This window comes from Oncorhynchus masou, chromosome 11, assembly GCF_036934945.1.
Source record: "Oncorhynchus masou masou isolate Uvic2021 chromosome 11, UVic_Omas_1.1, whole genome shotgun sequence".
NCBI lineage: Eukaryota > Metazoa > Chordata > Actinopteri > Salmoniformes > Salmonidae > Oncorhynchus > Oncorhynchus masou.
In genome coordinates this window covers 32202328-32215691 of record NC_088222.1, presented here as the reverse complement: position 1 = coordinate 32215691, position 13364 = coordinate 32202328, and the positions used below count along the sequence as shown (strand labels likewise).

At 46.2% G+C, this 13364-nt stretch overlaps 1 protein-coding gene across 5 annotated transcripts in view; it reads left to right on the top strand.

The window, feature by feature from the left end:
* LOC135548549 (cell adhesion molecule DSCAM-like) overlaps positions 1 to 13364 on the top strand; it is a 142450-nt gene that overhangs the window by 105273 nt on the left and 23813 nt on the right. For all 5 annotated transcript variants that reach the window (XM_064978281.1, XM_064978280.1, XM_064978279.1 and 2 more), the window contains 7 exons: positions 5650 to 5849; positions 6103 to 6199; positions 7671 to 7799; positions 8874 to 9041; positions 11543 to 11613; positions 11830 to 12079; positions 12534 to 12680. In XM_064978281.1, the coding sequence (XP_064834353.1) occupies positions 5650 to 5849; positions 6103 to 6199; positions 7671 to 7799; positions 8874 to 9041; positions 11543 to 11613; positions 11830 to 12079; positions 12534 to 12680 (1062 nt within the window). The remainder of the gene's footprint in view (positions 1 to 5649; positions 5850 to 6102; positions 6200 to 7670; positions 7800 to 8873; positions 9042 to 11542; positions 11614 to 11829; positions 12080 to 12533; positions 12681 to 13364) is intronic.

Sequence of the window (13364 nt, the reverse complement as noted above, 5' to 3'; positions counted from 1 at the left end):
TGTGTCTGCCCCTCCTGCTCTCTGGAACGTGAGCCTCCCTGGGAGCCCTGCTCCCCTTGTCTCCTATGGATCAGTGTGCTTGTGCCAGACGAGACCCTCATTAACCCACAGGGCCTGTTCTCTGCTGACCAGGTGTAGTGTTATATACTGTACCCACATCAGACTGTATCCTCCTCTCCTCTACATAGACAGGAAGCATGTAGCAGACTGCTGGAGCAGTACAGGCTGTGCTGTACTGGTGTGTGTTGTTTATCCAGGCCATATGACACCACTGCTGCTTGGGAAGCTGCTGCCACTTAAGAGGCTTAGGTGTAAATTAGAGCAACACTGGAAGTGATGGCTGTAAAGTGGTCAGGTGATATACAGTACTGGATGAGCTCTTGACTGGGTGATCACTCATAGAAGTTTACCTGGCTGTGTTACTGGAAAATACACACATATAGGCAAACACACGCACACACACACGCACGCACACACACACACACACACACACACACACACACACACACACACACACACACACACACACACACACACACACACACACACACACACACACACACACACACACACACACACACACACACACAGGCCATTACTGAAGAATCATGGTCCTCATAGGCTGCTACTGTAATTCAGTGGTTTAGACAGATTCCATTCGGCCAGGCTATTGTGGCGGACGCATGGGGAAATTAATTGCAGCTGTTGTGATGTCATAGTGAGACGTTTTCATTGTTATTAGTGTCTGTGCATAGGCTAATGCCTAACCATAATACACCATGCATCAACACATTGGAGCGCTGTCACAGACGCCCACAGCCAGCAGAAATAGCTTATGTTGCACAAGCAGTATTTTCACAGCTTTATGTGCGTGCGTGCGTGCGTGCATGTGTACGTGTGTACGTACATGTGTACGTGCGTGCGTGCAAGTGTACATTCACAGTATTCATACTTTATATATCATAGGTTCAGAATATTTGGCATATTGCCTAGACACGTTAACACTTCATTCTACCTTCCTTAAAATGACCCATGCCCTTATTTAGATTTTGTGCAGCTGAGGGAACCAAAAACATTTGAACCCATTCCCCTGTCTAAATGACTACAGTCTCTACTGTACACTGTACGTACCTCCACTGATGCAATTGACTGGATGCATCACTAATCCAGAGTAGGTTAGTTTTATCAAAGTGGGTCAACAGCCACTTAATGTTTATCAGTGCCAATTAGGATCAATTAAGGGCAATACACTCATAACGCTCCGAGACACAATGATGAGAGCACGCACGTAATGAGACTTAATTGGTGAAAAACAGCATTGTTGCCTGGTCGCCAAGCTCCCAATCACCCAATCAGACAGCTTCCCTCAGACACTGGAGTATAGAAAATAATCTCTCTCTCTCTCTCTCTCTCTCTCTCTCTCTCTCTCTCTCTCTCTCTCTCTCTCTCTCTCTCTCTCTCTCTCTCTCTCTCTCTCCTTCCTTACAGCCAACTCCCCACACAAAGCAGCCTGTCTGCAGCCATATACTCAGCATCATGCTCAATATCCAACCCAATTGTGCAGCTAAGGGAATTATTTTGGTGCAGTGAGTAGAGCTAGCACCCAGTGAACCAGTCATCTCTGTGCCATCACCGCCATTCCCCCTACCTACCCACTCGACACACGCACACACACACAGTGCCCCAGGGGGCAGTGGGCTCCTGTAGGGAGTGATCCCGTCTCATTCTCATCTCACTCCCATGGTTCAGTCATCCAGCCAGGGCACCCTGTGGCCTACATTCCTCAGCCAGAAACTCCCTCTGCTGGGGTAAACAGAGCCTGATGCTTGCGGCTGTTCATCCGACCTGGAATCTACAGTCATACACTATGAGGAGTGATGGTTGCTGATAATGGGCCTCTGGACGCCTATGTAGATATTCCATAAAAAATCTGCCATTTCCAGCTACAATAGTCATTTACAACATTAACAGTGAATACACTGTAATTGCTTTTCTTTTAAAAACAAGGACATTTCTAAGTGACCCCAAGCCTTTGAACGGTAGTGTAGGTTCGTGTTTCTGTTAGATGACTATTCAATGTACTGCATGTTGATGGATCAGGGGTGTCAGGTTGGTAGGAGATGGGATGTTTTGTTATCGGTTTCAACTGAGTGAATACGATGGTGGAAATATAGGCCTACTGCATATTTCACATCAGGCATAAGTATGGTACATCTATTTAAGTCTGCCTGGTGATACAACCTGTTTGTCATGTGTTTGTCAAGTTCAGTTCCTGCTACTGCCACCAAAATGTTCAGTGCATTCAGAAAGTATTCAGACCCCTTCACTTTTCCACATTTTGTTAGGGTATTTTGTTAGGGTACAGCCTTATTCTAAAATGGATTCAATATTTTTTTTCATTCAACAATCTACAAACAATACCCCATAATGACAAAGCGAAACAAGTTTAGACATTTGCTATGAGACTCGAGATTTTGCTCAGGTGCATCCTGTTTCCATTGATCATCCTTGTTTCCACAACTTAATTGGAGTCCACCTGTGGTAAATTCAATTGATTGGACATCATTTGGAAAGGTGCACACCTGTCTATATAAGGTCCCACAGTTGACAGTGCATGTTAGAGCAAAAACCAAGACATGAGGTCGAAGGAATTGTCGTGAAAGCTCAGAGACAGGATTGTGCCGAGGCACAGATCTGTGGAAGGGTACCAAAAATGTCTACAGCATTGAAGGTCCCCAAGAACACTGTGGCCTCCATCATTCTTAAATGGAAGAAGTTTGCAACCACCAAGACTATCCCTAGAGCTTAGAAATCGGAGGAGAAGGGCCTTGGTCAGGGAGGTGACCAAGAACCCGATGGTCACTCTTACTGAGCTCCAGAGTTCCGCTGCAGAGATGGGAGAAACTTCCAGAAGGACAATCATCTCTGCAGCACTCCACCAATCAGAGAAACAAGATTATCTGGTCTGAAAAAAACAAGATTGAACTCTTTGGCCTGAATGCCAAGCTGGTCTGGAGGAAACCTGGCACCATCCCTACGGTAAAGCATGGTGGTGGCAGCATCATGCTGTGGGGATGTTTATCAGCAGCAGGAACTGGGAGACTAGTCAGGATCGAAGGAAAGATAAACAGAGCAAAGTACAGAAAGATTATTTATGAAAACCTGCTCCAGAATGCTCAGGACCTCACACAGCCAAGACAACGCAGGAGTGACTTCTGGACAAGTCTCTGAATGTCCTTGAGTGGCCCAGCCAGAGCCCGGAACTTAGCCCGATTGAAGATCTCTGGACAGACCTGAAAATAGCTGTGCAGCGATGCTCCACATCCAACCTGACAGAGCTTGAGAGGATCTGCAGAGAAGATTGGGAGAAACTCCCCAAATACAGGTGTGCCAAGCTTGTAGCGTCATACCCATGGAGACTCGAGGCTGCAATCACTGCCAAAGGTGCTTCAACAAAGTACTGAGTAAACGGTCTGAATACTTATGTAAATGTAATATTTCAGTAGGTTTTTATAAATGTGCAAAAATGTCTAAAAAACTGATGTTGCTTTGTTATTATGGGGTATTATGTGTAGAGTGTTGGGGGGGGAGCAACGATGTAATCTATTTTAGAGCAGGGCTGTAACGTAACAAAATGTGGAAAAAGTCAAGGGGACTCAACTCTTCCCGAATGCACTGTATATATTGATTAATATATTGAGACAGACAGGGTCTATTTTTTGCTTTTATTTACTCTTGAGCCCCTAATGGACCACAACAATGCAGGCAGTGTTTTTAACTATAGTTTCTCCTGACTATTTGCTCAAGGATGTTATTGTTTGTCACATGACCAACATTATTGATACAGAGATGCGTTATATATCCCTGTTTTTATTTTGGGTCTGCATTGCGACATTCAGGGCTGGGATAGTATAATCATGGTCATGTTGGAAATCAATGGCTGGTCCATGTTCTATTTCTGGGACTATAAATGGCCTCTTCTGAGAACAAGGATGGAGAGAGAGGGAGAGAGAGATTGTCCGATGCTAGTTGGCATGGTAACCTGGCCAGGTGAAAGGGAGCCTGGGAGGGGTGAGCTGCATCATTTTCTCTCGCGGGAGCAGAATATCCCAGAATTCCCTGCAGGCAGGCAGAGAAGCAGGCTGAGCAGGCTGGAGTGCATCATGGTTGTTGCCCTCTGGGCTGGAGGTTTTGAAACAGGGCTCTCCTAGCCTCTACTCTGTCAGCTAGAGATACACATATCCGTCAGTGCTGCTGAATAAAGAGCTTGCGTGCGCGCATGCCTGTTTATTTAGTCTGCAGGGTGAAATAAAAAATGAGTGGTTGTCTAATGTGTGAGTCTCCCAGTGGAGGCGTCACCTCGCTCCCCTGCCCCCAGAGCCGTGTTCCTCTTCCCATAATTCTGCTAGATATTAAAGAAATACGTCAACACAACAATTACAGAAACAGCCTGGAACTGTGGCAAATGCCTCAGGACAGACAGACAGACAGACAGACACAGCTGTGCTGCTTACTCTCTCACACACTGGTTGCATTGGTCTTGTCTCCTCCTGTGTGATGCCCACCTCACCTCATGTAGCCCTTCCTTACAGTAGGCGTTTCATTGACTACGTTTTTTTCAACAGTGTAGCGTCCCATTGAAGGCCTCTCATCCAATCTCAACATGATCCTATGTCATAATTCTGGTAATTCTAGTGGACGACGTCATAAATGTGTGTTATAGTTTATGACTATGTAAACATTTGTAAAATGAGACTACTATTGCTCAAAATACTAACATTTACAGAAGGCTGTAATTAGTATTTTTTCCCCTCACTACTCCAAGTGCATCTCACAAAAAAATTCATAGTTGTCATGCTAAATAAATCAGCCTTATTTTTCTGTAGCACGGCTCAAAATGGCTGGGGAGTGAATAAGAGATGAGGCTTAAATGTCTGCACCCCTCGCCTGACACTTCCCATTACATCACAGGAGCCATGGTGTGTGTGTGTGTGTGTGTGTGTGTGTGTGTGTGTGTGTGTGTGTGTGTGTGTGTGTGTGTGTGTGTGTGTGTGTGTGTGTGTGTGTGTGTGTGTGTGTGTGTGTGTGTGTGTGTGTGTGTGTGTGTGTGTGTGTGTGTGTGTGTGTGTGTCATTACACACTCAGTTGTGGGGGTAATGAGCTGTGTGTGTTTGAGCCTCTAGTGTGTGTAGTGTGCTGTCCTTAGTGTGCTATCAGAGACCGACCAATAACTATTTACTCCTATCCAAGCCTTGGCTGCTTGTGGACATAAGATGTTAGCTGTCACAGCTCAACATAACAGGCAGGCATGGGGTTTATTTTGTATTATGTTAGAAGTTGGAGCAAACCAGCACACTTTGCAACCAATGAAGTCAGCTATACTATGACTCAATTAAGTGTAATTTGAGCAGAGAGATTTGATTCATTACACTGTTCCCCTGTCTTGTAACTACCCTCCATGTGGCAGGTATCACTATGATGTCCCACTGGAATTGTATTATGGCTAAACATGTTCAGCCAGTCTTACTTCATAACTAATGTAACATATGCCTTCTCCTCTTTTCTCTCTCTCTATCCCTCTCCTCCTTTGTCGATCTCTGTATTTCTCGCTCTCTCTCTTTCCCTCCCCTCTTTCTCTCTCCCTCCCAGTCCCAGCCATGATCACGTCGTACCCCAACACCACGCTGGCCACGCAGGGCAGTGAGAAGAGGATGAGCTGCACGGCCCACGGGGAGAAACCCATCATGGTGCGCTGGGAGAAGGAAGATCGCATCATCAACCCAGAGAGCAGCCACCGCTACGTGGTCACCGTCAAAGAGGTGGCCGATGAGGTCATCTCCACCCTGCAGGTACACATACACACCACCAGGGGGAGTGGTACTGCTCGCTTCCCAGTCCCAGTTACCTCAGCTGAGGCCAGGTGGAACGCTACTTATGCAGAGATTTTGCTTGGACCAAAGCGTTGGAGAAAAAGCCTGCCTACTGAGTTTGTCCGTTTGTTATGATGGCTCATCATGAGCCCTGTCTGAATGATATAGCCCAGAATGTGTATTTCCCATGCACTTTCTTATCTATGTAGCTGACCCTCTTTTTCCCTTATAGATCCGGCCTACAGGGAGGGAAGACTCTGGCTTCTTCTCCTGCCATGCCATCAACTCCTATGGTGAAGACCGAGGGATCATTCAGCTAACAGTGCAAGGTACAGCTGCCTAACACTGACAATTGTCATGAAAACATCATGAAATCAAAAGATATAACCCCACCAACTAAGGTAATGATGCAACATCAGCATAATAATAACAATAATAATAATAATTTATTCAACTTACATAGCGCTATTCATTAGATAAAGAATCTCAAAGCGCTTTAAAGCAACACAAAAAAAGACGAGCAATTTAGAAAACAGCATTATTCAAGGTTATCAGAGGGTCGGAAAGTTCATGGCTTGACTGATCATCGGAGGGAGGTGGTCAAAAAGGCAGAGTAAGCAAAGATGGTCTCTGGAGCATGTCCAGGGGCATGCAGTGTCATCAAGATGTCTCGCCATCCTTGCCGTTTGTGTGGCTTCTCCATAGTAGGACTTGAATGAAGTTTGAGCTCAGCCACTGCAGTTACTGGACTCCCTAGTAGGTGTAGCTAGCTAGCTAGTCCTTCACTACTACCATAGTGTTGTATCCCCATATTAGAGCTCTGCTACCCCAACCAAGCCTGACAAGCCCCGACATTATACATTGGGTTAGGACCGGGTAGGGCTTGTTTTTTCATCAGTAACTATGGTACGGGCAGGGCTCGGGAATCACTAAATTGATCACTAACATTTTGAAGCTGAGCCATTTGCTGGTGCTCTTCTGCACTGCACAGTTATATCTGACTAAGATCATAACATTGTGTCAGAGGTGCTTCAACCTCTTCAAAAATAAAACAGGACAGATTATTTCACAGATAATAATAATAATTGTCACGAAAATTAGCTAAAAGCTAACTGCTCTCCCGTGTCTCTTCATTGAGCAGAGCAGCCTAAGCGGAGCTGTTGCTATGAATACTCAGAGTCAAAGCGCCATGAGCAGAGCGAGTGACAGACAGAGGGGCATCTAATAGATTTACTAACAGCGGGAGTTATTTCTGATTTCGGGTTTCAGGCAGGCCGGGGCCTTAAATTTGTCTGAAGCAATCTGGCCTGGGTTGGGTAGGGCTTTAATGTCGCAGGCATGGGAAGGGCTTGGTGTCACGTTCTGACCTTAGTTCTTTTATTATGTCTTTGTTTTAGTATGGTCAGGGCGTTGGGTGGGTTGTCTATGTTCCGTTTTCTCTGTTGTGTTTGCGTTTAGCCTGGTATGGTTCTCAATCAGAGGCAGGTGTCGTTAGTTGTCTCGGATTGAGAATCATACTTAGGTAGCCTTTTCTCACTTGTGCTTCGTGGGTGTTTGTTTTCTGTTTTGTGTGTCGTCACTAGACAGGACTGTTACGTTTTTGTTCATTGTCCTTGTTATTTTATTTTTGGTGTTCAATGTTAATAAATGATCAACATGGACACGTACCATGCTGCATATTGGTCCGATCCTTCATACTCCTCGTCAGAGGAAGACGAATATCGTTACACTTGGGGGTAAAATTCATGCCTGTGCAGGGCTCTAACACATATATATGTGTGACTTTGTGGTGTCCTTCAGAGCCCCCGGACCCTCCTGAGGTGGAGATCAGAGAGGTGAAGGACAGGACCATCGCCCTCCGCTGGACCATGGGCTTTGACGGAAACAGCCCAATCACAGGCTTCGACATTGAGTGCAAGAACAAATCAGGTACAAGACAAACAAGAGTTATCTTTGTAAGAGATGGTATGTTCTGGATGCCAGCGATGTATAGTAATACTGTAAGCAGTGTTTCACCTATATTCATTTTGCAGTGGTGGGCCTTCACTACTAAATTGTTGCCTCTACTCCAAAGTTATGATTTATATACAATATTTCTACCGAGACGTGCTTATAAATGACTAGTGCAAGATTTTGGCAAGTAAGCCCTTTTTATACTTACACAGAGTCGGTTGAACTCATGGATACCATTTTTATAACATTTGTATGTCTCTGCATGCAGTTTGAAGTAACTTGCTTACTAGGTTTAGTGCAATGTCTATGACTTCCAGTCTTTCTGCTGACACTAAATAGCAATGGCTCACAAAACTACCTTCAACTTCTTTCAAACTGCACACAGAGACATAAACATGGTATCAATGAGTCACAAGTTATTCTGATTTTGGCTAAGTATAAAATGGCTTGATTTCCAAAATTTCGTACTATCCCTTTAACAGTGACAGAGTGACAAGTGACAACATCAATTTGTAGCAAACAAAGTGAGCAGTGGCGCGAATGAGAGCCACGAGTGCACAGCCACCACTTGCTCCTCATCTCCATACAGGGCAGTGGCACGCATTAGTTATATTTCAGATGGTGTCAACAAAATGTCATTTTCATGCACTTTGGAGTAGAATGTCTTTAAAAAAAATCACCATCAGTAACCTTCTCACATTAGTTCTACAAAAAAATCTCCCGGAGGTGCATTCCCCAGAACACCCCCAGGAAAGAGCCGCTGCCTTTTCCACTGCTGCTAAAGATAATCTTAGGCGAAACACTGTATGAATACAAATCCTTTAACTTCCTGTGTATGTCTATAGTCTCTCCTGAAGAAATGTTTCTCTGTATCATCATGTTAAGATGGATGTGCTCCTTTTGTCTTCCAAATAATCATTATTCATGATATTTTCTTGTCTCAGTGCTATAATTCAATACCGCAGATTAATGCACTTAGCAGGCGTTGACCTCTAGCCCCACTCAGTGGTCCTCACAAACCCACATAAACCTTGACCTCCGCCCCTGCAGGCTCCTGGGAAACAGCCCAAAGGACAAAAGATGTGTCTCCCCAGCTCAACCAGGCCACCATCATAGACCTGCACCCCTCCTCCACCTACAGCATCCGCATGTTCGCCAAGAACCACATCGGCAAGAGTGAGGCCAGCAATGAACTCACCATCACCACAGACGAAGCAGGTATAGACTCACCAGACCACCACTGGTCATTTGTATGCACATGCAGCATACACACACAGACATCCCAGCTAACAACAAACGTTCCCCCAACTTTAGGGAACGTTCTCTTAAGAGTCTCATTAGGTCATTAATTAAGGATTTCATAGGAATGTTCCCGTGATGTGCAAGGAATGTCTCCAAGAGACCATTCCCTTAATGTGAAATAGAACTTACCGAGATTGTGGTTACCATGTTCTCAGAACATAAGATATTAATGTTCTATACACGTTGAATAAGAACATTGCCAGAACATTCATGTGTCCAGTTTTCTGTGGGTTAGGTGAATATTCCATCAACCAAACATACACAGAACATGGTTTCCATGTGGGCCTTTGTACTTCACCAAACAGAGGAAGGGAAGGGTGCTCAACAACAATGACAAAAACGGTTTACCAAGATAAACTTCCAATAGCAATCAATAAGACATAACCAACAGAAAAGGAAAAAGCGAATCAGTGGCAGCTAGTAGACCGGTGAGCGCCGCCCAAACAGGAAGGGGAGCCACCTTCGGTGGAAGTCGTGACAGTAGCCCCCCCTTCTGATGACCCAGAGGGCGAGGCGGAGGGCGATCCGGATGGAGGCGATGGAATTCCCTCAGCAGTGATGGATCCAAGATGTCCCCCACCGGTTCCCAGCAACTCTTCTCCAGACCGTACCCCTCTGAGTCCACGAGGTACTGTAGGCCCCTCACCCGGCGTCTAGAGTCCAGAATAGAATGTACGGTGTATGCCGGGGACCCCTCGATGTCCAGAGGGGGGCGGAGGGACCTCCGGCACCTCACCTTCCTGCAGGGGACCAGCCACCACTGGCCTGAGGAGTGACACATGAAACGAGAGGTTAATACGATAGTAAGAAGGGAGTTGTAACCTATAACACACCTCGTTTATCCTCCTCAGGACTTTAAACATCCCAACACACTGCGGCCCCAGCTTCCGGCAGGGCAGGCGGAGGGGCAGGTTTTGGGTCGAGAGCCAGACCCTGTCCCCCGGTGCGAACACGGGGGCCTCACTGCGGTGCTGGTCAGCGCTCCTCTTCTGCCGTCCACCAGCTTGTTTCAGTGATTCCTGGATGGCTCTCCAGGTTGCCTTCGAGCGCTGCACCCATTCCTCCACCGCAGGAGCTTCGGCCTGGCTCTGATGCCACGGTGCCAGGACCAGTTGGTAGCCCAACACGCACTGAAAAGGCGACATGTTTCTGGAGGAGTGGCGCAGTGAGTTCTGAGCCACCTCAGAAACAAGTTCTGACCCCAATCAGAAACGATGTCCTCAGGCACCCCGTAGTGCCGGAAGACGTGGGTAAACAGGGCCTCTGCAGTCTGTAGGGGCTTAGGGAGACCGGGCAATGGGAGGAGAAGGCCGGACTTAGAAAACCGATCCACATCAACCAGGATCGTAGTGTTCCCTTGAGACGGGGGAAGATCGGTGAGAAACTCCACCGACAGATGGAACCACGGCCATTGTGGAATGGGGAGGGGCTGTAACTTCCCTCTAGGCAGGTGTCTTGGAACCTTACTCTGAGCGCACACCGAACAGGAGGAGACATAAAACCTCACGTCCTTAGCTAAGGTGGGCCACCAATACTTTCCCCTAAGACCTCGCACTGTCCTCTCAACACCAGGATGGCCCGAAGAGGGTAGCGTATGAGCCCACCAAATCAATTGATCACATACACCAAGCGACAAGTACTGATTGACCCATAGAACATGATGTTGTTGGAATATTCTCCTAACCCTATTGCAACATTCTCATGAAATGTGTCTAGAACTTTAATTTCTGAGAACATGGCAACAATGTCTTGTGTATGTCTGGTGGAATGTTGATGAAATTTTCTCCTAACCCTTAGAAATCTAGACACATGAATATTCTTGCAACGTCCCATAAAATGCATCTAGAACATTAATGTTGTAAGAGGGGATGGGGAGTCAAGTCAATTCATTAACAGTAGAGTGACATCAGCTCCATTGGCTCTATTGCATTAATGAAGACACGCTGACCCTGCACTAAAAGCAGGACTTTTCAATTAACAGACCATGTTGTAAATGTCACACTGCAATCAATAGACCACGGGCCAGCCCCTCTGCAAATTGCCCCTGTTCCCTTTGGTGGTTCTTTGGTGGTTCCTCCCATCCCCCACTCTGCACTTCTCTCTTTCACTTCTCTTCTGACTGTCTGTCCCCCATGACCTCTCATAAACATGACCACCATCTTCATTATTGTGAAGTGGGCTGGGCCATCTGAGACCAACTACTCTGCTCTACCCATAGATACAGTAGGACCTTAGCCTTCCATGTCTCAGAATCGTAGAATTGACTTGACCTTGGCATAACCTTCAAAATACACTCAGTTTGGATAGTTCTATTCCATTGGCAGAATGCTGGTAGACTGACTTCTTTGCCCTGTACCTCATCTACTGCACTGACAGAAGCTCAGATCTGAATTACCTTAATGTGTCTTTTCTTCTAGCCCCTGATGGTCCCCCACAAGATGTGCAGCTTGAAGCTTTCTCCTCTCAGAGCATCAAAGTCTCCTGGAGGGTAAGATACATTTAACCTGCTATTACCACTAGGATTGAATAACCCTTACTGCAGCTCTATGGTCTGTTTGCTACATGGTCTGCTTCTCTTCAGGGCCTTGAGGGCCACAACCATTCTTCTGTCCTTAAAGAGCTTTTGAAAAATACAAATTTCCCCCAATATCTAATGTGTGTTTCCAACTCCGCCTTCTTCACTCCCCTCTCTGTCCTCCCACAGGCTCCTAAGAAGCACCTCCAGAACGGAGCGATCCGAGGCTACCAGGTGGGCTACAGGGAGTTCAGCTCTGGGGGAAACTACCAGTTCAATGTCATCACCATGGAGACAACGGGGGACAACGACCACAGTGAGAGCATCACGCTGGACAACCTGAAGAAGTTCACCCAGTATGGGGTGGTGGTGCAGGCCAGCAACAGCGCTGGGACTGGACCCTCCTCCCAGGAGGTCATCTCTACCACACTGGAGGATGGTGAGGACACGCGCACACGCACATACACACACACACGCGCGCGCGCACGCACACTGCCCTTAGCTATCAGTGACAAAATGGTAGACAGTGAAAATCTTATGGATTTCACAGATTTATTTCGCTGAATGAAGGTATTCTACGGTATTGTGGTGCATCACGGGTCAAACAGCGGATGTTTTATCTTTGAGGGGAGGGAACTCCTAGGATGGAGCTTTATTGTCATCTAGTGGATAGTGTTGGTACTGCTGGTGTTGTGAATGTCACATGATCATGGCTCAAGAAAGCATGATGAATGCTAGATCCCAAAAGTTCAAATAAGCATTTTGAAGTTCACTTCCATTGTCCTCCAAGAGTAGCTCAATATTTTCATCTCTTCAGTAATCTCTTCTGTTCATGCTTCTTGTTTGGAGAGTGAGGTAACCGTGTTGTTTTTCCTCCTGCCTGGTTGTAACAGTTCCCAGCCGACCTCCAGAGAACGTCCAGGCCACGGCGGCGTCCCCAGAGGTTATCTCTCTGTCCTGGCTGACCCCTCCTAAAGATGCCCTCAACGGCATCCTGCTTGGCTTCAGAGTCATCTACTGGGCCAACCTGCCAGACGGAGGTACAGCAACACACAGTACACAGTACACAGTACACACACACACTCACACAAACACACAGAGGGAAGGATGTAGATGTTATACTGTATCTTGCCTGGTCCGTAATTCTCCAAGACACACTGTATATAGAATGTATACAGTATCAACATGATTCGCTATGCATGAAAATTGAAGTGGATGAATGAGACACATTAGCAGTGACCCAGGCTTTCTAGTCCAATTCAGACAGCCTGGCATGGCATGCAGTCGTCACGTGCTGGAGAGACATCAGAGTGACCGCTTCTGACAGCCATGTTACCTTTGACCCCTCATCTGTCATATCACATCCTCGCTGATGGCCCCTGGATACACTAATAGAAAAGCACCGCTCACAGCCTGACAGCTCAATCTAGTTTGCATAGTAACAGTGCATTTCATAGTGGGACACGCTCCAGAGTCCCAACAATACTACAGCCATAGCCATGTGTTGTATATATTCTATACATATTGATATCGTACGTAACATTGAGTATAAATACAGATCTTATTCACGTAAATGAAATATGTCACTCATTATGTGTGATAAAAAAATCATATTTATGTATTTATTGTCTAAGACACTTGTCTAAACCTTCAGCCAGTGCCTGTTGTGCTCTTCATATATTCAAAATATGAGCCAAATATCATGGGTTGTTAAACCCTCATGC